The 20,593-nt window shown below is 47.5% G+C and overlaps 1 protein-coding gene and 1 pseudogene across 2 annotated transcripts in view; both read right to left on the bottom strand.

The window, feature by feature from the left end:
- The window catches only part of B4GALNT3 (beta-1,4-N-acetyl-galactosaminyltransferase 3), a gene marked incomplete at both ends in the record, with an annotated part of 86,460 nt that extends 82,481 nt beyond the window's left edge, over positions 1-3,979 (bottom strand). The window contains one exon of the mRNA XM_079775970.1: positions 3,811-3,979. Coding sequence (XP_079632096.1) covers positions 3,811-3,979 — 169 coding nt within the window. The remainder of the gene's footprint in view (positions 1-3,810) is intronic.
- Positions 3,980-12,320: 8,341 nt separating this feature from the next.
- Positions 12,321-13,034, bottom strand: LOC307102203 (translationally-controlled tumor protein-like; annotated as a pseudogene). The gene is made up of 2 exons: positions 12,654-13,034; positions 12,321-12,440 (listed from the first exon to the last, which is right to left on the bottom strand). The product of its transcript is annotated as a translationally-controlled tumor protein-like (transcript).
- Between the last annotated feature and the right edge of the window lie 7,559 nt (positions 13,035-20,593).

Here is a 20,593-nt window from a genome sequence, read left to right as displayed (position 1 = left end):
GAATGCCCCACTACCACCTTGACCTGTCCCTAGGAAAGCTTTATGACCCAGCAGCTAACGGGCTAATGCCAGCCTCAGCAAGGGACCTTCAGTACCCTGTTCAGGCACCATCGTCCCTACCAAAGTACTGTTAACTTATTTTACTACTACCCTTGCCTGTTCCACTCTACATGGCTAACCTATTCTAAAACTTCACCTGCTGTTATCTGTAAGGGCCATTCTTTAAGGTTGATATTCAAAGTCTTTCATAATACAGCACCATTCCATAATCTCCTTCAGACCCTCTGCTCGACACTCCCAAACCCAATTTTCCCTTCCCTCTGGGTCTTTGTTTACAGTGCTCTTTCTGACTGGAACAGCCTTCTCTTTCTGTGTCCATTAAAACCGTACAAACTCCTCAATATCTCCTGAAATGTCACCATTTCCATGAAATTATTGAAAGAGCTGTGTTCCAGTACCAGAAGTGCCACAGCAACATCTAGAGTCTACACTTGTAAAACTTAATGACTGTTTCATATTATAATTATTTTTATATGTGCACCCAAACCCCTAGAGAATGCTATTGAGAGCGCAGAAACCACAACCTTAGTTATCATTATATCTAAGTGATATACTACAATGCCTTGCTCAAGGTATGTGCTAAATAAATATTTGTTTAAATGAGTGAGTGAACAGCTCTAATTATTTTGTCCAAGGTACCCATTTTCTATCCGTTAATGATTTTGGTTGCTTTTCTCTGAAGTTACTCCAATTGTGGTTATATCTTTTTTTACATGTGAAGCCGAAATTGCACATCATCCATATCTTAAACTACTGAGCTATTTCCATAAAGATGAAGCAGGAAGCCTGCTCCCCTGTCATTACTTTACCACCCTAGAGTTTGTGACTGCCATCTCTCCATATACTTCTCCCAGCATCAGACTGATGTACCAGTCACACAGGGACAGGCAAATGAAAGGTTCTTTAATGAAGGGTGGCCTTACAGATGACAGGAAAGCTGGTGGTGGAGTGAGCTGGCAGGGAGGTACTGCTAGAGGGAGGAGGCAGGGTGGCTTGCTGAGGAGCAGAGCCAAATGGGACTCCAGTTGCTGTGGTCAAGGCCACGGGTATCGTCCTGGGAGGGGACGTTTTACTACCCTGGTTGCAATGGATTGGCCAGAGTGTAGAGGGAATGCTAGCCACCCCTTCCTACCTCTCTACTTCCTAATCCTTCCCCCGCTGCTCCCCCTTCAAAGGAATAGCTCTGAGCTGGGAGTAAGACCTGTAAGGAGAGGAGGACTTTGATACAAGATGTCTGGGCTTCTTACAAACAAAAGAGGATGGAAGACAAGGAGCCAGAAACCACAACCACTGTCTAAATCTCATTCCAAATGACAAAAGTAGAACACAATGGGATGGCCAGGGTGAAAAGCCACCCTGTAGAGCAGATGGGTTTCAGGGTTCTAAGTGATCCATCAGTGTCCAGGCTTGGACTCTCCTTAAAAATGATGGTTAAGGAGCCCTGGCAAATTTGATCAGTGGTTAGAGCATCAGCCCAGGAACCAAAGGGTCCTGGTCAAGGGCACACACGTGCCTCAGTTGCAGGTTCAATCCCCAGCCCCAGTTGGGGTGTATGTGGAAGGCAACCAATTGATGTGTCTCTCTCACACCAATGTTTCTCTCTCTCTCTCTCTCTCTCTCTCTCTTCTCCAACCTCCCTTACACTCTCTAAAAATCAATGGAAAAAATATCTCAAGTAAGGATTTTAAAAAAATGATGGTTAAGGAAACAGAAAGCCAATTCTGGAATAGGAAGCTGGGAACATTTTTCTGGAGAAGAGTCAGTTTGGAAAAGGAAACAAGGAATAAGGAAACCCAGTCAGAGTCAGATTCAACTAGAAGGGAAACCAAACAGACCCAGGAATTGATAGCTGAGGATGAGACAGCCAACAGGAGATAGAGTGTGAGATTCTGATTATGGCAGCTGCTTCTGGCCTCTGAGGAGAAAGCACATTTGAGGCAAAGGTATGTGCTGGAGGAGGGGGAGGAAGAAGGGAGGTCACTGATTTCAGGGTCATGAAATAACTGCCTTCCTCTGTTTTTAATTGTGCAGAGGATCCCACTGGCCAACACATTAATAAAATTGAGAAGAGGTGTCCTGTCCCAGGGAGAAAAGAAGGGAGATCCCTCCCAGGGCCTCCCACCTGCACTCACTCCAGCTGGGCTCATGCGCTTGGCACTATGAAGGGTATGGAAGGGTAGACTCACTGTCTATTAGAGGGGAAAACAAGGCTCAGGGGAGGGAAGAACTAGCTATGGGAAGGCAGATTGGGGTCATCAGAAGGAAGCACTCTCCTCCTAGAGCTGTGGAACTGCCTTCCTCATGAAGTGTGGATCTCTCTGGCCTGGAAATAACCAAGGGGAGATCACATAACCTCAATGATCAGGCTGAAAGAAACCTTGGAGATCATTTGGTCCAACTTCCTCCCTCTACCTGAGAACTTGCCATTTTTTCCTCGAGTCCCCAACTAGTTAGTGACAAAACCAGAACTGGAACCTGTCTCCCAACTCACAACCAGAATTATTTCAGCTGCCATACAGTGAGAGAGAGGTTCCACCATAAACATATCTACCCTGAACCAGCCCAATTACTGAGCTAGGGATTCCTTCTTTTGGCTACAGAAGACAAAGCACCACACCCAACTCTGGGCAAAGAAGCTGACGCAAGGACCTGTCAGAGAATCTTCTCACCAGTAATTTCATCAGGCATTCCTTCAGTTCCTGAGCCGGGAAAGGGCAGTGATGGGGGAAATGTGCTAGAACCCTGAGCCTCTGTCCCCTGCGCCTTGGAAGGGAACCTGGTCGATTCCCGAGTCTCTCCACTCCTTCCAGCTATTTCGTTGACCTTTTACAGTCCCTGACACGTTCAGAGTTTTACCTGTTAGTTCCAGCAATAGAAAACTGAAAGTCCCCTCAGATAACCAAGTCTACTGTAAAAAGAGAGAGAGACCATTTCCCCTCTATTGTCCTAGGAGGAAACCGAGGCACAGAAAAGGTAGCTTTAGATAAGTGAAAGGCATTAATTGAACTATTGTGCTGTCCATTGTTTCCGTGAGCAAGGTCTGAGGAGTTTGATAAATTCGGCAGAGTTCCCAAGGAGGGCTTCGTTTCAAATACCCAGCTGCAGGGATGGCCATGACTAGGCGAGGGGACGGCTCCGTGAGAAGGTGGGAGACTAGGAGGCAGAGGAAAGGAGCTAGGTCTAGGAGGAGTGGCTTGGCATCTGGGAAGGGAGAAGGAGAGGTAGCTCTAAGAGGCATTGTTAAAATAAAGAACCGCAGGAAACGCACCAGGAGGCGAAATGGAGAGAGCCCTAGAGCAGGCGGTGAGCAAAGTTTGGGCCGCGCAGATTAGAGCGCGCGGCCTTGGGGAGGGCGGCCGAGGGCATCCCAGACACCAATCTACAGCCCGCGCGTGGACCGCGGGGGTCTCCCCATGGGGAGCTGCAAGCCTGGGCCGCTGGAAGCACCCTAAGACTCAGCCAGCATTTCCGCGGGGAGCCTCTCTCACCGTCGCCCTGTGATGGGAGAAGCAAGCAGCCTCGAGGATGCCCCGACCCTCTGTAGCCCGGCGGCCAGGCCCGGGCTCGGCTCTCCCTCCCCGAGTAGGCAGCGGGGCGGCGCCGAGCACCTGGAGGCAAAAACGAGTTCAAAACCGGGTCTGAGGATGAGGCGGGTCTCCCCAGTGCCGGAGCCAGCGGAACTACCCCTTCCCACCTCCGCGTCCTCTCCCGCCCCCGCCCCCGCCCCCGCCCCCGCCTGATGCTACTTACTCCGGTTCAGGGGGTTCCCGCCGACCTGGGCCGACGCCACCAGTTCCAAATACAGAGTCCAGAGCCCCACGGACACCACGGCGAGCACCAGCAGCAGCCGGAAGCGCCGCCGCAGCAGCTTGACGGAGCGCAGGAGCAGCAGGAGTAGCGCGGCGCGGCGACTCCCCATGGCGTGGCGCCCCGGCGGCCGCCGCCAGCCCCAGCCCCCGGCCGGGCCCAGCGCCCCGAGCGCGCGGGGTCCCAGCCCCAGCCCAGCGTCTCGGGGCCGAGCCGAGGCTGCCTCCCCCGGCCGCGCTCCAGCGGGGCGCGGGCTCCTGCTCAGCGCGCCAGGGGTCGGTCAGCTGCGCGGGCGCCAGGTCTCTCCAGGAGCCGCTCCTCCTCCCCTGGTGTCCTCCGCGCCCGGCTCTCCTCTCCACGCCTCTCCCGTCGCAGGCGCGCTGCCTCCCTCCCGACCCACTCGCTCGCTGGCTCGCGCACGCTGCCCACCCGGAGGTTCCCTAGGTGCGCGCCAACCCGCCCCTCCTCTCTCCCCCTCCCGCTCGGGCTTTCTCTGCGGCCCGGCCGCCGCGACTCACCCACCTGTCCCGCCCCCGCCCCGGTCCCGCCCCCAGGACACAGGTGGGCCCCGCCCCCGAGGAGCCCTGGGAAAGGGAAAAAGTCCCTCTGGCTTTCCAGAGGCAACGGGAGGTGTGTCCAGGGGCTGGTGACTGGCGTCCCTGCTGACTAGAGTTGGGTGGGGTGTAGGTGGGGCGAGTTACGATCGGACTGGGCATGACTGAGGGAAGCAGATACCTCCCTGGCACTGGATGGTGTTGCTCCCCAAGCAGAAGTGAAGCTGGGTAGATGCCAGGTGCTGGTGGGGACTCGTGTTGGGGTGACGCCTGAGATTTTGGCATCAGGGCCTTTCGTGGCCTACACCGACCCTATTCCCTACTTTAGGTGACCAGAGTAGACATCATATTCATTGGGATGCAGTGGTCACTTAATTCAGCCATAGTTTCCTCTTCCAGGTCGGATTTGAAGAGGCTTCCTTCCCAGCCTCAACCACAACTCTAGGAGGCACTGGGAAGTTATATGGCCCCCAGAGAGCCCCAGGTAACTTCCCAGACCAGGATGAAATAGCTGTTGGGGAAGAGTAGATGTTGGAGGGTTCTGAAAAATAATTAAAAATAGCCCTAGCTGGTTTTGGCTTAGTGGATAGAGCATAGGCCTGCGGACTGAAGGGTCCCAGGTTGGATTCCGTCAAGGGCACATGCACCGGTTGCGAGCTCCATCCCCAGTAAGGGGCATGCAGGAAGCAGCCAATCAATGATTCTCTCTCATCATTGATGTTTCTCTCTCTCCTCTCCCTTCCTCTCTGAAATCAATAAAAAGATATATTAAAATTTAAAAAGAAAAAGAAACTCACTCAAGTCCAAAAGATCATCAAGACATTCTGTAGTATTCCAGCTCTCTGCCTTCAGTCAGGTAAAACATTATCTAATTTAAATGAGATCATTAAGGTCCAAGGAGCAGAGTGAATTGCCTCAGGCCCGTGGTTGGCAAACTGCAGCTCGCGAGCCACATGCGGCTCTTTGGCCCCTTGAGTGTGGCTCTTCCACAAAATACCACGGCCTGGGCGAGTCTATTTTGAAGAAGTGGCGTTAGAAGAAGTTTAAGTTTAAAAAAATTGGCTCTCAAAAGAAATTTCAATCGTTGTACTATTGATATTTGGCTCTGTTGACTAATGAGTTTGCCAACCATTGCCTCAGGCAATTCAGCAGATAATAATGCAGTTTTATTTTCCTCTATTACTCCTGCAGAAAAGGATCAGCAGACAATGGAGAAAGTGGAGGTACAAAAGTGTTCCAGATACTTTAAAATCAAATTAGTAACATGCAAATACTGTTTCAAGACAAGTTCACAGAATATAGTGCTCTGTTTTCCCTTCTCTCTGCTACCACCTTAGTTGGATGTTCAATAGTCCAATTGTCTCCACTGGACTATTGTAATTTTTCCTCAACTAGCTCCCTGGGCTCCAGGCTCCCTCCCCCACCCCAGCCATCCTCTCCACTACTACCAGATAGTTTCTTTCACTACTACCAGATAGTTTCTTTCTTTCTTTCTTTCTTTCTTTCTTTCTTTCTTTCTTTCTTTCTTTCTTTCTTTCTTTCTTTCCCTTCTTCTTCTTCTTCTTCTTCTTCTTCTTCTTCTTCTTCTTCTTCTTCTTCTCCTTCTCCTTCTCCTCCTCCCCCTCCTCCTCCTTCTCCTTCTTCTTCCTCTCCTTTTTCTTCTTCTCCTCCTTCTCCTTCTCCTCCTCTTCCTCCTCCTCCTCCTCCTCCTCCTCCTCCTCCTCCTCCTCCTCCTCCTCCTCCTTCTTCTTCTTCTTCTTCTTCTTCCTCTTCCTCTTCCTCTTCTTCATTTCAATCCTCACCAGAGGATATGCTGAGAAAGAGATCTCATATGCTCCATGACCAGGGATCAAACCTGCAACCTAGGTATGTGCCCTGACTGGGAATTGAACCCACAATCTTTTGGTGCATGACATGACACTCTAACCAACTGAGCCACTTACCAAATAGTCCTTATAAAATTATCTTACACATCCATATGTTGTAGGCAGTTATACATGAGCAGAGCAAGGACAGTGGGCCAGGTACAGAAGGTCACCAGAATGGAAAGCCCCAGGTACCTAGCAACGGACCATCAATTGTAGGGTGGGACCTCATCCCCAGGGTAACTTTTCTTCCCCTAGCTTATTGCTGGTCATGCGTTTGGACCCCCTGACTTTTCCTCCCTAGAGATAACATCTAGTCCTCAGTTGTATTTCACCTCCAAAACCAGCCCCAGCTGATGTCAGGACCAGCTGCATTAAACAATGACCCCCTACCCTGGTGCCGGGCAATCAATTAGTGGAGACCACAACCCAGAAAGGACACACCTGAAAAACTGCTGAATATTCTATTGAGATCTTCCCCTTGGGACCTCCCCTAAAATCTCCACCCTTAAAATCCTTAGGAAAGGGCTGATGTGGCTCAGTGTTGAGCATCGACCTATGAACCAGGAGGTCATGGTTTGATTCCCGCTCAGGGCACATGCCCGGGTTGCTGGCTTCCTGGCTCGCTGGCTAGATCCCCAGTGTGGAGTGTGCAGGAGGCAGCTGATCATTGATTCTCTCTCATCATGAATGTTTCTATCTCTCTCTCCCTCTCCCTTCCTCTCTTAAATCAATAAAAAAAAATACATAAAAATAAATAAAACACAAACTGTAAATCTGAATTCAAGGTCTTCCAAAACCTTTTACAATTTAGTGACCATCTGAAACCTGCCTCAGCTATATGAGCTTATTCACTGCCTTCCAACACATTTTCTTTTCTAGTTGGTCAGGTTTGACGCTTTCTTCACGTTCCATTTTGGGTTCTATGAAGCTTTGTTGGACCAGCCCAGTCCTGAGCAATTCCACCCTCCTTGGAGCTTTAGAAGAATTTACAGTGGCCCCACCCAGTGATGTGTACAGACTCACTTTCTTTTTCAGACTCACTTTTTAGTGTAAATCTTGTTCCCCCAACTTCACTGTGAGGCTTCAAAAGTGGGAACTTTGCATCCTCAATATGTAGCATGTCTGGGAGAAAAAATTATTCTCTACCCTTTACGTTCTTCTGGCTGAGCTAATCAAATTAACACATGACAGATTAGCAGGAGAAAAGACATTAAAGTTTAATAATCTGTATACCTTTTGTATACATGGGAGACACCCAGGAAAGCTGAGTAACCAAAATGGTGGAAGCCACCGCCTTTTAATTGTCACCTTCAGCTAAAGACAAAGATGTTGGGGGTGGAGAGTCAGTTAAGGGAGGTTACCAGGACAAGCACAGTATGCAAGGGTAAGACTGTTAAGTAGATGTAAGACCATGCCTTCTCCCGTGATAGTGAGGGCAGGCCTGGTACAGTGAAGGGGACACCATTACAAATGGAGATTTCCTTCATAAATGTAAATGTCCTTTTACAAGGGATAACTTTTACTTGGTTTTCAGACTTTTCCCAGGTGTGCTCTTTCCTAAAAGTAACCAGCCTAAAAGAATCAGTATCCCGGAGTAGCATATTTGGGGGTGGCAAACTCTGCTCCTCTTCATAGCACGAGGCCCATTTGGCACTCAGTAATGTTTGAAGATGAAGGCAGCACTTGGAGTGAACATTCCTCAGAATTTTCAGTGTAGTTGTTTAGCAAAAGGTGAACCTGAAGGACAATTCTCTAATAATAAACAGCCCTAGAGAAATGTCTCTGTGATATTCCAAACCACAGCGGTGTGCACTTCCCATGCTTTTTCTCTCCAAAAGACCAAGGCAGAAGCAGCCAGTATGCACAAGCTTAGCTGAGGCAGGTGGGAGGTGACCAGGGTCCCTGTAAATAGAGTCTCTCTCTCAATGGGGATACCAATCTGCATGACTGGATATAAGGCTGAGTCACTTTCAGGATTTTGTCATGGAAATAGGCCTCAAGACTACCCCCCATCCCCCCGAGAGGACATATGCAATCACTTCAATCAGCCAAACCCTTGAAGTATCTATCATGTGGAAACTAGGAGAGATGTAAATCAGAACATGCCACATTAGTTGAGGAGAAAATATATCCCACAGAAAAACAAATCTGACACTTTAAAGGCTGAACTTCTGGTCCAAAAAGTGAATTCCAAAGAAATTCAGAAAAGGAAAGCAATCACTTTAGATCTTCTAATTCTGTGCCTTCCTCATCACTTGTTATAGCCTTACTAGAGGCCCGGTGCACAAAATTTGTGCATGGGGGCAGAGGTGACTCTCAGCCCAGCCTGCACACTCTCCAATCTGGGACCCCTCGAGGGATGTTCGACTGCCCGTTTAGGCCCAATCCTAGTGGGATCCGGCCTAAACGGGCAGTTGGACATCCCTCTCACAATCCAGGACTGCTGGCTCCCAATCACTCACTTGCCTGCCTGCCTGCCTGATTGCCCCTAACCGCTTCTACCTCCCAGCCTGATCACCCCCTAATCACTCCCCTGCCTGCCTGATTGTCACCTAACTGCTCCCCTGCCAGCCCAATTGCCCCTAACTGCCCTCCCTGCCGACCAGGTGGCCCCTAACTGTCCTCCCCTGCAGGCCTGGTTACCCTTAACTGCCCTCCCCTGCAGGCCTGGTCCCCCCAACTGCCCTCCCCTGCCGACCTGGTCCCCCCTCAACTGCCTACCCCTGCAGGCCTGGTCCCCCCCAAATACCCTCCCCTGAAGGCCTGGTCGCCCCCAACTGCCCTCTCTTGCAGGCGCAGTCACCCCTAACTGCCCTCCTCTGCAGGCCTGGTCCCTCCAACTGCCCTCCCCTATAGCAACTTCCCTCTCCTGCAGGCCTGGTCCCCCCCCCCCAACTACCCTCCCCTGAAGGCCTGGTTGCCCCCAACTGCCCTCCCCTGAAGGCCTGGTTCCCCCCAACTGCCCTCCCGTGCAGGCCCAGTCACCCCTAACTGCCCTCCCCTGCAGGACTGGTCCCTCCCAACTGCCCTCCCCTGCAGGCCCGGTCACCCCTAACTGCCCTCCCCTGCTGGCCTGATCACCCACAACTGCTCTTCCCTGCAGGCCTGGTCCCTCCCAACTGCCCTCCCCTGCAGGCCTGTTCCCCCCCAATTACCCTCCCCTGAAGGCCTGGTTGCCCCCAACTGCCCTCCCCTATAGGCCTGGTTGCCCCCAACTACCCTCCCCTGCAGGCCCAGTCACCCTAACTGCCCTCCCCTGCAGGCCTGGTTGCCCCCAACTGCCCTCCCCTGCAGGACTGGTCCCTCCTAACTGCCCTCCCCTGCAGGCCATCTTTTGGTGGCCATCTTGTGTCCACATGGGGGCAGCCATCTTTGACCACATGGGGACGGCCATCTTGTGTGTTGGAGTGATGGTCATTTTGCATATTATGTTTTTATTAGATAGGATTTATTTATTTATTTACTTATTTATTAGTTTAAATGTATTTTCTTTTTAAAAAATAAATCTTTATTGTTCAAACTATTACAGTTGTTCCTCTTCTTCCTCCCATAACTCCCCTCCACCCAGTTCCCACCCCACCCTCTGACATTACCCCCCCCCACTGTCCTCATCCATAGGTGTACGATTTTTGTCCAGTCTCTTCCCGCACCCCCCACACTCCCTTTCCCCCAAGAATTGTCAGTCCACTCCTTTTCTATGCCCCTGATTCTATTATATTCACCAGTTTATTCTGTTCATCAGGTTTTTTATTCACTTGAGTTTTAGATTCACTTGTTGATAGATATGTATTTGTTGTTCATAATTTTTATCTTTACCTTTTTCTTCTTCTTCCTCTTCTTACAGAATACTCTTCAGCATTTCATATAATGATGGTTTGGCAGTGATGAACTCCTTTAGCTTTTTCTTATCTGTGAAGCTCTTTATCTGCCCTTCAATTCTGAATGATAGCTTTGCTGGGTAGAGTAATCTTGGTTGTAGGTTCTTGCTATTCAGCACTTTGAATATTTCTTGCCACTCCCTTCTGGCCTGCATAGTTTCTGTTGAGAAATCAGCTGACATTCGTATGGGTACTCCCTTGTAGGTAACTAACTTTTTTTCTCTTGCTGCTTTTAAGATTCTCTCTTTGTCTTTTGCTCTTGGCATTTTAATTATGATGTGTCTTGGTGTGGTCCTCTTTGGATTCCTTTTGTTTGGGGTTCTCTGTGCTTCCTGGACTTGTAAGTCTATTTCTTTCACCAGGTGGGGGAAGTTTTCTGTCATTATTTCTTCAAATAGGTTTTCAATATCTTGCTCTCTCTCTTCTTCTGGCACCCCCATAATTCGGATGTTGGTACGCTTGAAGTTGTCCCAGAGGCTCCTTACACTATCTTCATATTTTTGGATTCTTTTTTCTTTTTGCTTTTCTGGTTGGGTGTTTTTAGCTTCTTCGTATTTCAAATCTTTGACTTGATTCTTGCAATCCTCTAGTCTGCTGTTGGATCTTTGTATATTATTCTTTATTTCAGTCAGTGTATGCTTAATTTCTAGTTGGTCCTTTTTCATATCCTCACAAGGGTCTCACAAAATTTATCGGTGGTTTTTCGAAGATTATTGAAAAACCTTATAATCGTGGTTTTGAACTCTATATCCAGTAGTTTGCTTTCCTCCATTTCTTTCATTTGTGACCTCTTTCTTTGTCTCTGCATTTTGGCTGCTTCCCTGTATTGATGGAGTGGCTTTGTGTGCTAGGTGTCCCATAGGGCCCACTGGCTCAGCCTCCCCAGTTACCTGAGGTGGACTCTCTTGGTGCACCCCTTTGTGGGTTGTGTGCACAGTCTTGTTGTAGTTAAGCCTTGATTGTTGTTGGTATCACTGGGAGGAAATGACCTCCAGGCCAATTGGCTGTGAGGATCAGTTGTGTCTATGATGGGAGAACTTCTGTTCTGGAGACACTCTTATGGGGCAAGACTTGCTTCAGTGGGGCTTTGGTGCTCACTGAGTCTGCCCCCTGAATATGTCCCTTATGGTTCTGAGGAGTTGTAACCTGGATGGTCCCACTCTGACCACTGGGTACACTGGCTCTTGGATCTCCAAGGAGGTGCAAATTTAGCTCTGCCTGAGGCCACCCAGCAGAAGCTATGGAGAGATCTGCAGATTCCTCTTCTTTGTTTGGGGTTTGGAGGTGCCCAGATGAAGCCCAGCTGTGAAGCAATGCAAGCTGCTGTGGAGTCTTGGGCCTTCTTTTGGAAGTTCTGGGTCTCTCTGACCCAGCTGCAGTTTGTTAGGTAATTTTAGATTGCAAAGTGCCAGGCCATTCATATGCAAAAGCCTCTGCGCACAGCTGGGGTGGGGTTATAAATTGGGTGGGGCGGGGTCTCAGGGAATCAACAGGGCGGAGCAAGCAGCAATGGCTGACCTTCAGCCCTGCCCTAAGATGCCCCCGGGTCTCAGTGTCCCGTGGTAATCGCTGCAAAGACCTCTGAGAAAAAGCCGCCCTCGTGTTCCGGCCCAATGCCAGACAGTCCAGTTTCTCCCCGTATGAGTCTGGGTCCTCAGAGTCTCACCCGGAACTGGAGGTCAGAGCAGTCGGGAGCTTGTGGCTCCCTCTAGATTGAAAAAGACAATCGCATCCTCACTTGCCAGCCCTTTCTGCACTCACCCCTCCGTACCTCTGCACTTTACTTCCGCACTTCCTCTGAGTTCAGTGTGCTTTCCTCTTTCCTTCTAGTTGTAGAATTTCCACTCAGCCAGCCTTCCTGTTGTTCCGGATGATGTCCGTTTTGTCTTTTAGTTGTAGTTTTGAAGTGGTTGTGTGAGGCAGCAAGTTCAGGTGTTTACCTATGCCACCATCTTGGTTTCTCCTGCATTTTCTTTTTAGACAAACTACATGACATATTTTTCTTATAACAATGCCTCCACTACAAATAAATCAAGGTCAAAAGAAATGAAGATCTCAAGATAACATCAATCCATTTGTCCTAGTCCAGGTGTGCAGATGAAAAGCAGCAGCCAGATATGATGACAGATGATAGATTCAAATTGCCAAATTTGTTAACATGTTTCCATTTCTAAACCATCCTTATAGAAAATCATATATGGGATCTGACCATCCTCATGGTGGTCCAGCAGAGCAACCTTGCCATATGAATTCAAGTTTTCACCAGTAAAGCACTAGTAGTTTTTTGTTTGTTTGTTTATTGATTTCAGAGAGAGGAAGGGAGAGGGAGAGAGAGATAGAAACACCAATGATGAGAATTATTGATTGGCTGCTTCCTGCCTGCCCCCTCCTGGGGATCAAGCCCTCAACCCAGGCATGTGCCCTGACCAGGAATTGAATCATGACCTCTGGTTCATTGGTCAATGTTCAACCACTGAGCCACAGCACCGGTAGTTTTTGAAATTAGCAAGGATGTGCTTGATTTGTTCTGAAGCCCCTGAAAACACTTTGTTCTTTCTGGTCTCTGTTCTCCAAGTGTCCCTTTGATGGATTTCATGTCATCTTCTATATATTTCTTGTAAGCTGGTCTTTTGTGAAGTAGATTTCCTGCAAAGGATGGTTCTTGACAAGATCAACACAGTGATGACTGTCCTTTCAGTACCTTCACCCTTGGGGCCTTTAGTGGAGGCATTTCCACCAATGGGTGAGTCATCCATGTTACCCTCTGTCCTACTGACCATCTTCCACTCCACTTTCAGACACAGCCTGATCTCCCAGATCTTGTAGATGTCAGAGAACATCTCATCACAGCTGGTGAGGTACCGGTAGATGATGGAAACTGGGACACTGGCTTAACAGGAGTCCTGAGCTCAAAGCGAGTGCAGAGTAGCCGAAGCAGCACTCAGGGGGAGCCTTGAACAGATCATTTCTGTGGCTCTACTCTTTCCCTCTTTTCTTTTCTTTCCTGTTGTGGTTGCCTCCTCAGCACTAAGATAGCCCTCACACGCAGATTTTGTGTTCAGACTGCTTGCTCCAAATCCTTTTTTGACTCCTAGTGATTTCACAGCAGCAGAGGATCTGGACTTTTGAGACTCAAATTCTATGCTCAGTCCTAGCTGTCATCCTCCTCAGGTCCAGAGATAAGCATGTGGGTGGAGGTATTCATGGTGACAAATTTTGGTGGCATAATATTACCACCAATGTCTGTTCTTTGTCGTGTCAAGTTAACTGTACACTCACTGGTCGTTCTGATGATTTTCACTGTCCTTTTGCTCTCCCACTATAGCCCTACCACCTGACTCAGAATGGCCCAGGGTCATTGTAGAAATCACACCTGATGAGAAAGAAGAATTTTTATCATGTCATCTGTAAAACTGATGGGATGGGCTCTGGTCTTTGGCTTATCAAGAATGCCAGAGTCAGGTCAAACCACAAAGATGGCAGGTCAAACCACAAAGGTTCTTCTCCAAAATTACAGAGGCTTTGTTAGAGAGGTCAAGTGAAGCTTTCTAAAATGGGCCAAGGCTAGCTGAGGTACCAGAAAATTCTGGTTTGTAGAGAATTCAAAGGGAAAGGTGTCCAGTGACCATTAGGTATGGTAGCAGAAGTCTTGTATCCAGAGCACTTTTTATTCTGGTCTATGTGGATATCAGAATATAAGTAACTCTATGAGCGCAGCATCCTTCCCATTTCCTAAAACCTGATGTCCGTGTTATAATGTGACACATTTGAGCTTACTGAGCATTTTTACATCTATATCACGTGTTTTATTTCTCACAACCAAATGAGAATAGCAAACAAACTTCATAAGCCTCCATTTCTTAAGATAACCTGCACCAAGTTCACATGACCAGTGAATGATGGGATCAGAACTAGAACCAGATCTTTAGCCTCTGGTCTTCTTTCCATTGTATGCAGAGGTCTCCTTCTTCGGCCATAATCCCTTATGCCCACACAGACCTTCTTTCTCCTCTCTTTTTTACTTCAGGAGCCTCTCAGCTATTCAAATGTATCTCATGGGGATATCTTGGTAGTGGAAAGTCTGATAATAACTCAATGAGGATCTCTGGGCCATCACTAAGCCAATGTTTTAGACTGAGGCATGGGAGGATTGAATTCCTTTCAAAGAATTTCTAAGAGAGAAAGAATAGTGCTAAAGCTATCCCAAGTGCCATGGTCATGGTCGTCTTGGCAAGTATTTATTTGCTGTGTCTCTCTTTCTCCCTTTCTCTTTCTCTCTCTCTCTCTCTCTCTCTCTCTCTCTCTCTCTCTCTCTCTCTCTCTCTCTCTCTCTCCCTTTCTGTTGTTAATCCTCACCCAAGGATATTTTTTTCCTATTGGGTTTTTTTGTTTTTGTTTTTTAAGAGAGTGTAAGGGAGAAACATCGATGTGAAAAAGACATACCGATTGGTTGCCTCTCATACGTGCCCCAACAAGAACCATCGACCCTGCAACTCAGGCACATGTCCTTGACTGGGAATCAAACCCAGGACCCTTTGGTATGCAGGCTGATGTTCTAACCACTGAAACACATGTAAATCATTCATACCAAAAGTTGCAGGTTTCATTGATTTAATTTTACAGATAAGAAAATGGGCTTAGAGATTTTAAATAACTTGCTCAAATGCCCTGGCTGGTGTGGTTCAGTTGGTTGGGCATCATCCCTCCACCGAAAGGTCGCTGGTTGGATTCCTGGTCAGGGCACATGCCCAGGTTGCAGTTTGATCCGCAGTTGGGGTATGTGCAAGAGGCAGTCAATCAATGTTACACTCACACGTCGATGTTCTTCTCTCCCACTCTCTTCTTTTTTCTCTAAAAATCAAATTTTTAAAAAGTTATGTCAGTAACCTGTATCTTATATGGGACTTAAACTCAGGCTTCCTAACTTCAGATCCAGTGCTTTTTTTTTTTTTTTTCTTTACACATGTTGTTTCCCTGGAAGTTCACCTGGAAACTCTGAGCTCACTCTCAACACATCTATAACTCATCCAGCCACATGACAATTCTTCTCTTCCTCCCCCACCCCCCCACCCCCGCCCCATCAATGCTGCCTGCTTTGCTCTCTACTGAAAAGATCTTTTTTCCTATTCCTTCCTTCCATGAGTCCATCTGTCTGGATGATGAAGTTTTATGAGCTCTGACCAAGCCTTACTTTCTCCATTGTTACCGAACAAAAGGGGTTCATTCACCTGTGTGCTCAAAGCACAATCAAACCCAAACAGGACATTGCAGCCAAGAAAGTAAAGGTTTAGCTCGGCCAGCATGGCTCAGTGATTGAGCATCAACCTATGAACCAGGAGGTCATGGTTTGATTCCCATCAGGGTACATGCCTGGGTTGCGGGCTCAATCTCTAGTGTGGGCCATGCAGGAGGTGGCCGGTCAATGATTCTCTTTCATCATTGATGTTTCTATCTCTCTCTCCCTCTCCCTTCCTCTCTGAAGTCAATAAAAATATACTTAAGCCCTAGCCAGTTTGGCTCAGTGGTTGGAGTGTTGGCCTGCAGATTGAAGGGTCCCAGATTCCATTCCGGTCAAGGTTACTACTTGGTTGCAGGATTGATCCCTGCACCCCTGGGGGGCATGCAAGAGGCAACCAATTAATGTGTCTCTCTCACATCAGTGTTTCTCTCTGTCTCCCCCCTCCCTTCCACTCTAAAAACCAATGGAAAAAATATATATATAGTAAAGGTTTAGTTTTTTTGTTTTTTTTTTGAAAGAGAAGAGAGGATGCTGGGGTAAAGGTTTAGTTTTAAGGAAATGGTGCCAAACCTAGAGTCACCAGTGAGCTTGTGCAAGGGAGAGGGAGGTGGGTAAGTCAGGGAGCTGGAATGAGATTGCTTGAATCAATAGGAAAGAAAGGAGAAAGGTCATATTAAAGAAAAGAAGTTTCTTCGTGGTTAGACCATCTGCAGTCCTAAATATTTGCATACTAGTTAGGGAAACAAATAACAATTTACCATCCCTATAGAAGATTATGTGCAAGATTGCATCATAGAGAGTCAAAGAAAAGATAAAGAGGGGCACAGATGATATGCTGAAGGGTCAGAACAAAGCACATTGGCTAAAAAGATCCCAGGCAATTCACCTACTGAGAGCTTAGGACTTCATCTTTCTCCCATGCAAACAAGTTGTTGATATGATCCTCAAGCGAGATGACGTAGACCAGAACTATATGCTTTGAAGCTTAAGTTTGGCATCTGTGGATAGGTCTTGCTTCTTTTTCCGGTCTGCAGTGTGAGAACCTCTAATTATTACCACCTCTCTTCCTGTCTTCCTCCCCCAGGGTAAAGGATTCCCCATCAAGTCAGTAGACAATTATCCAAGTCAAAAATTCACTTTGACTTGTGGGTTTTTCAACGGAGTAATAACCAATTCTTTCCCTCCACTTAGGTTTGCTTTGTTGCTGGGAGACCTACGAAGAGAAAGGGTGAATAGCACTCTTGCTTGTTCATTAGATGGTGCTGAGACAAAGGCTAAATGAGCCTTCCCTGAAGCCCCTCCTCTCTCTGACCAGTAAACCCCACTAGAATATCATTCTCACCCTTCTCTAGAAAGACACCCTCTCCTGTTTGCACCCTACAAATAATGGTGAAGGGCTTGCAGCTGAAGCTAAGGCATAAGACCCACAACTCAGAGTAGCTTCCCAAGTCCTGGCACCTGTTTGATGTTAGAAGCTGTGAGGCTCACCACAGCTCCAGGCCCTTGGTCCTTAGTGCCCATACTTTTGAGTGAACTCTTGGTATTTCCTTCTTTTCTCCCAAGAATACATCCCACAAGCTTGGTCCCCACAAGTACAAAGACACACAGTTGTACACATACTTTCCTTTGTGAGGCTGCACAGATGGTGGACTCAGGGGCAGCTTGCTTGCATGCCTTAGCTCTCTGGCACCACCTTCTGTAGCACTGAGGGTGTTCTCAGCATTTTCAGGATAAGCTGTAGGTCTCTAGGCCTCTGACTTCACAACTTCTCCATTCCCTAATAGGGCTTGTCGGTTCTACATTCTATAATCCGTAATCATGGAAAATGTTCTTTTTCCCCATTCATATGAGGCTCTGCCTCTTCCAGAGCCCATTCATTTAAGGATGCCTTCCCCTAATAAAGCAGAAACAGAGCGTGGATGTTCCTTCCCTTGCCTCAAACACAATTGAATGCACTCACCTGCTGGGATGGCTGCAGGCAACCCGCCCAGTGGACAGCAAGGCTGGATTAACCTACCTCATGGCTTTGCTAAGGGAGAACAATGATCCTAAAGGCCAGTACATGTGCAGAGTGCCCCAAAACAGCTCAAGTGCTCAAACCCAATACAGACTTTTTGAAAACCTTCTTTGTCTAAGTTCATAGGTCCAGGCTATAAACTCCAGTGAGAGAACCCCAGCCATGCCACTTAACACTCAATCACTGTGGCATCTCAGCAACATGTCTCGGTTTCCAGACGGTGATGCTGGGCACTGATGAGAGTCAGAGCTGTTGGTTTCGGGTTTCTCAGTCTTGTTATCTAAGGACCGGCTGCTTGGGATTTGATCAGGGCTGGTTTGGGAGAGAGGCAGACGCCGTCTTTTCCCCAGAACAGACTACTCTTTGAGCTCCGCCGCCACCCGGACTGGGGATGGAAGAAAGAAAACAAAAATCCCCACTGTATGTGGTTGTCCGGAATTTAACTTGGCCCTGGAGAGGGAAAATGAAAAAGCAACATTGCTCTTCACTTTTAACGCCCTCTGCAGGCAGCAAACCTCACTAACGCTGAGGCTGTCAGGACTGAGAAGGGGTTAGGGTCCGGACAAGAATGGTTTCTGACCCTGTCAGCAATGAAAGAGGCTCTCTTCTCCTCCCTAGGTCAACACTGAGTGACAAGTGGGAGTGTCTGATTTATTTATTTATTTTATTTTTAATAAATCTTTATTGTTCAGATTATTACAGTTGTTCCTCTTTTTTCCCTCCATATCTCCCCTCCACCAGGTTCCCACCCCACCCTCTGCCCTTACCCCCCCCCGCCCCCACTGTCCTCATCCATAGGTGTACGATTTTTGTCCAGTCTCTTCCCGCACCCCCCACACCCCCTTTCCCCCAAGAATTGTCAGTCCACTCCTTTTCTATGCCCCTGATTCTATTATATTCACCAGTTTATTCTGTTCATCAGGTTTTTTATTCACTTGAGTTTTAGATTCACTTGTTGATAGATATGTATTTGTTGTTTATAATTTTTATCTTTACCTTTTTCTTCTTCTTCCTCTTCTTACAGAATACTCTTCCGCATTTCATATAATGCTGGTTTGGCAGTGATGAACTCCTTTAGCTTTTTCTTATCTGTGAAGCTCTTTATCTGCCCTTCAATTCTGAATGATAGCTTTGCTGGGTAGAGTAATCTTGGTTGTAGGTTCTTGCTATTCAGCACTTTGAATATTTCTTGCCACTCCCTTCTGGCCTGCATAGTTTCTGTTGAGAAATCAGCTGACATTCGTATGGGTACTCCCTTGTAGGTAACTAACTTTTTTTCTCTTGCTGCTTTTAAGATTCTCTCTTTGTCTTTTGCTCTTGGCATTTTAATTATGATGTGTCTTGGTGTGGTCCTCTTTGGATTCCTTTTGTTTGGGGTTCTCTGCGCTTCCTGGACTTATAAGTCTATTTCTTTCACCAGGTGGGGGAAGTTTTCTGTCATTATTTCTTCAAATAGGTTTTCAATATCTTGCTCTCTCTCTTCTTCTGGGACCCCCATAATTCTGATGTTGGTACGCATGAAGTTGTCCCAGAGGCTCCTTACACTATCTTCATATTTTTGGATTCTTTTTTCTTTTTGCTTTTCTGGTTGGGTGTTTTTTGCTTCTTCGTATTTCAAATCTTTGACTTGATTCTTGCGATCCTCTAGTCTGCTGTTGGATCTTTGTATATTATTCTTTATTTAAGTCAGTGTATGCTTAATTTCTAATTGGTCCTTTTTCATATCCTCAAGGGTCTCACTAAATTTATTGGTGGTTTCTTGAAAAACCTTATAACCGTGGTTTTGAACTCTATATCCAGTAGTTTGCTTTCCTCCATTTCTGTCATTTGTGACCTGTTTCTTTGTCTCCACATTTTGGCGGCTTCCCTGTATTGATAGAGTGGCTTTGTATGCTAGGTGTCCCATAGGGCCCAGTGGCTCAGCCACCCCAGTTACCTGAGGTGGACTCTCTTGGTGCACCCCATTTGTGGACAGTGTGCACAGTCTTATTGTAGTTAAGCCTTGATTGTTGTTGGTATCACTGGGAGGAAATGACCTCCAGGCCAATTGGCTGTGAGGATCAGTTGTGTCTATGATGGGAGAACTTCTGTGCTGGAGACAACCTTATGGGGCGAGACTTGCTTCAGTGGGGCTTTGGTGCTCATTGTGTCTGCCCCCTGAGTGTGTCCCTTATGGATCTGAGGAGTTGTAATCTGAATGGTCCCACTCTGACCATTGGGTACACTGGCTCTTGGATCTCTAAGGAGGTGCTAATTTAGCCTCTGCCTGAGGCCACCCAGCAGGAGCTATGGAGAGATCTGCAGATTCCTCTTCTTTGTTTGGGGTTTGGAGGTGCCCAGATGAGGCCCAGCTGTGAAGCAATGCAAGCTGCTGTGGGGCCTTGGGCCTTCTTTTGGATGTTCTGAGTCTCTCTGACCCAGCTGCAGTTTGATAGGTAATTTTAGAATGCAAAAGGCCAGGCTATTCATATGCAAAAGCCTCTGCGCACAGCTTGAGTGGGGCGGGGTCTCAGGGAATCCACAGGGTGGAGCAAACAGCAATGGCTGATCCTCAGCCCTACCCTAATAGGCCCCTGTGTCTCAGTGTCCCTCGGTAATCACTGCAAGCACCTCTGAGAGAAAGCCACCCTCGAGTTCCATTCGATGCCAGACAGTCCAGTTTCTCCCCGTATGAGTCTGGGTCCTCAGAATCTCACCCGGAACTGGAGGTCAGAGCAGTCGGGAGCTTGTGTCTCCCTCCTGATTGAGAAAGACCACTGCGTCCTCAGTTGCCAGCCCTTCCCCCGCACGTGCCTCCCTACCTCTGCACTTTACTTCCGCAGCTCCTCTGAGTCTCAGTGTGCTTTTCTCTTTCCTTCTAGTTGTAGAATTTCCACTCAGCCAGCCTTCCTGTGGTTCTGGATGATGTCCGTTTTGTCTTTTAGTTGTAGTTTTGAAGTGGTTGTGCGAGGCAGCAATTTCAGGTGTTTATCTATGGTTTCTCGAGAAAGATATTTTTTTCGGGAGTGTCTGATTTAAAGTCAGTTTGCAAAATATAATTGAAATAGAACATTCTCGTTTGGCTAAGCTATGAAGAAAGGGGATGAACCCAATTTAGTGATTTGAAAATTTTTGTTTGTTTGTTAATCCTCACCCCAGGAGTATTTTTTAAAATTGATTTTTAGAGAAAG

Source organism: Cnephaeus nilssonii, assembly GCF_951640355.1.
Source record: "Cnephaeus nilssonii genome assembly, chromosome: 6".
NCBI classification, from domain to species: domain Eukaryota; kingdom Metazoa; phylum Chordata; class Mammalia; order Chiroptera; family Vespertilionidae; genus Cnephaeus; species Cnephaeus nilssonii.
This window is presented reverse-complemented; position numbering and strand designations above follow the sequence as displayed.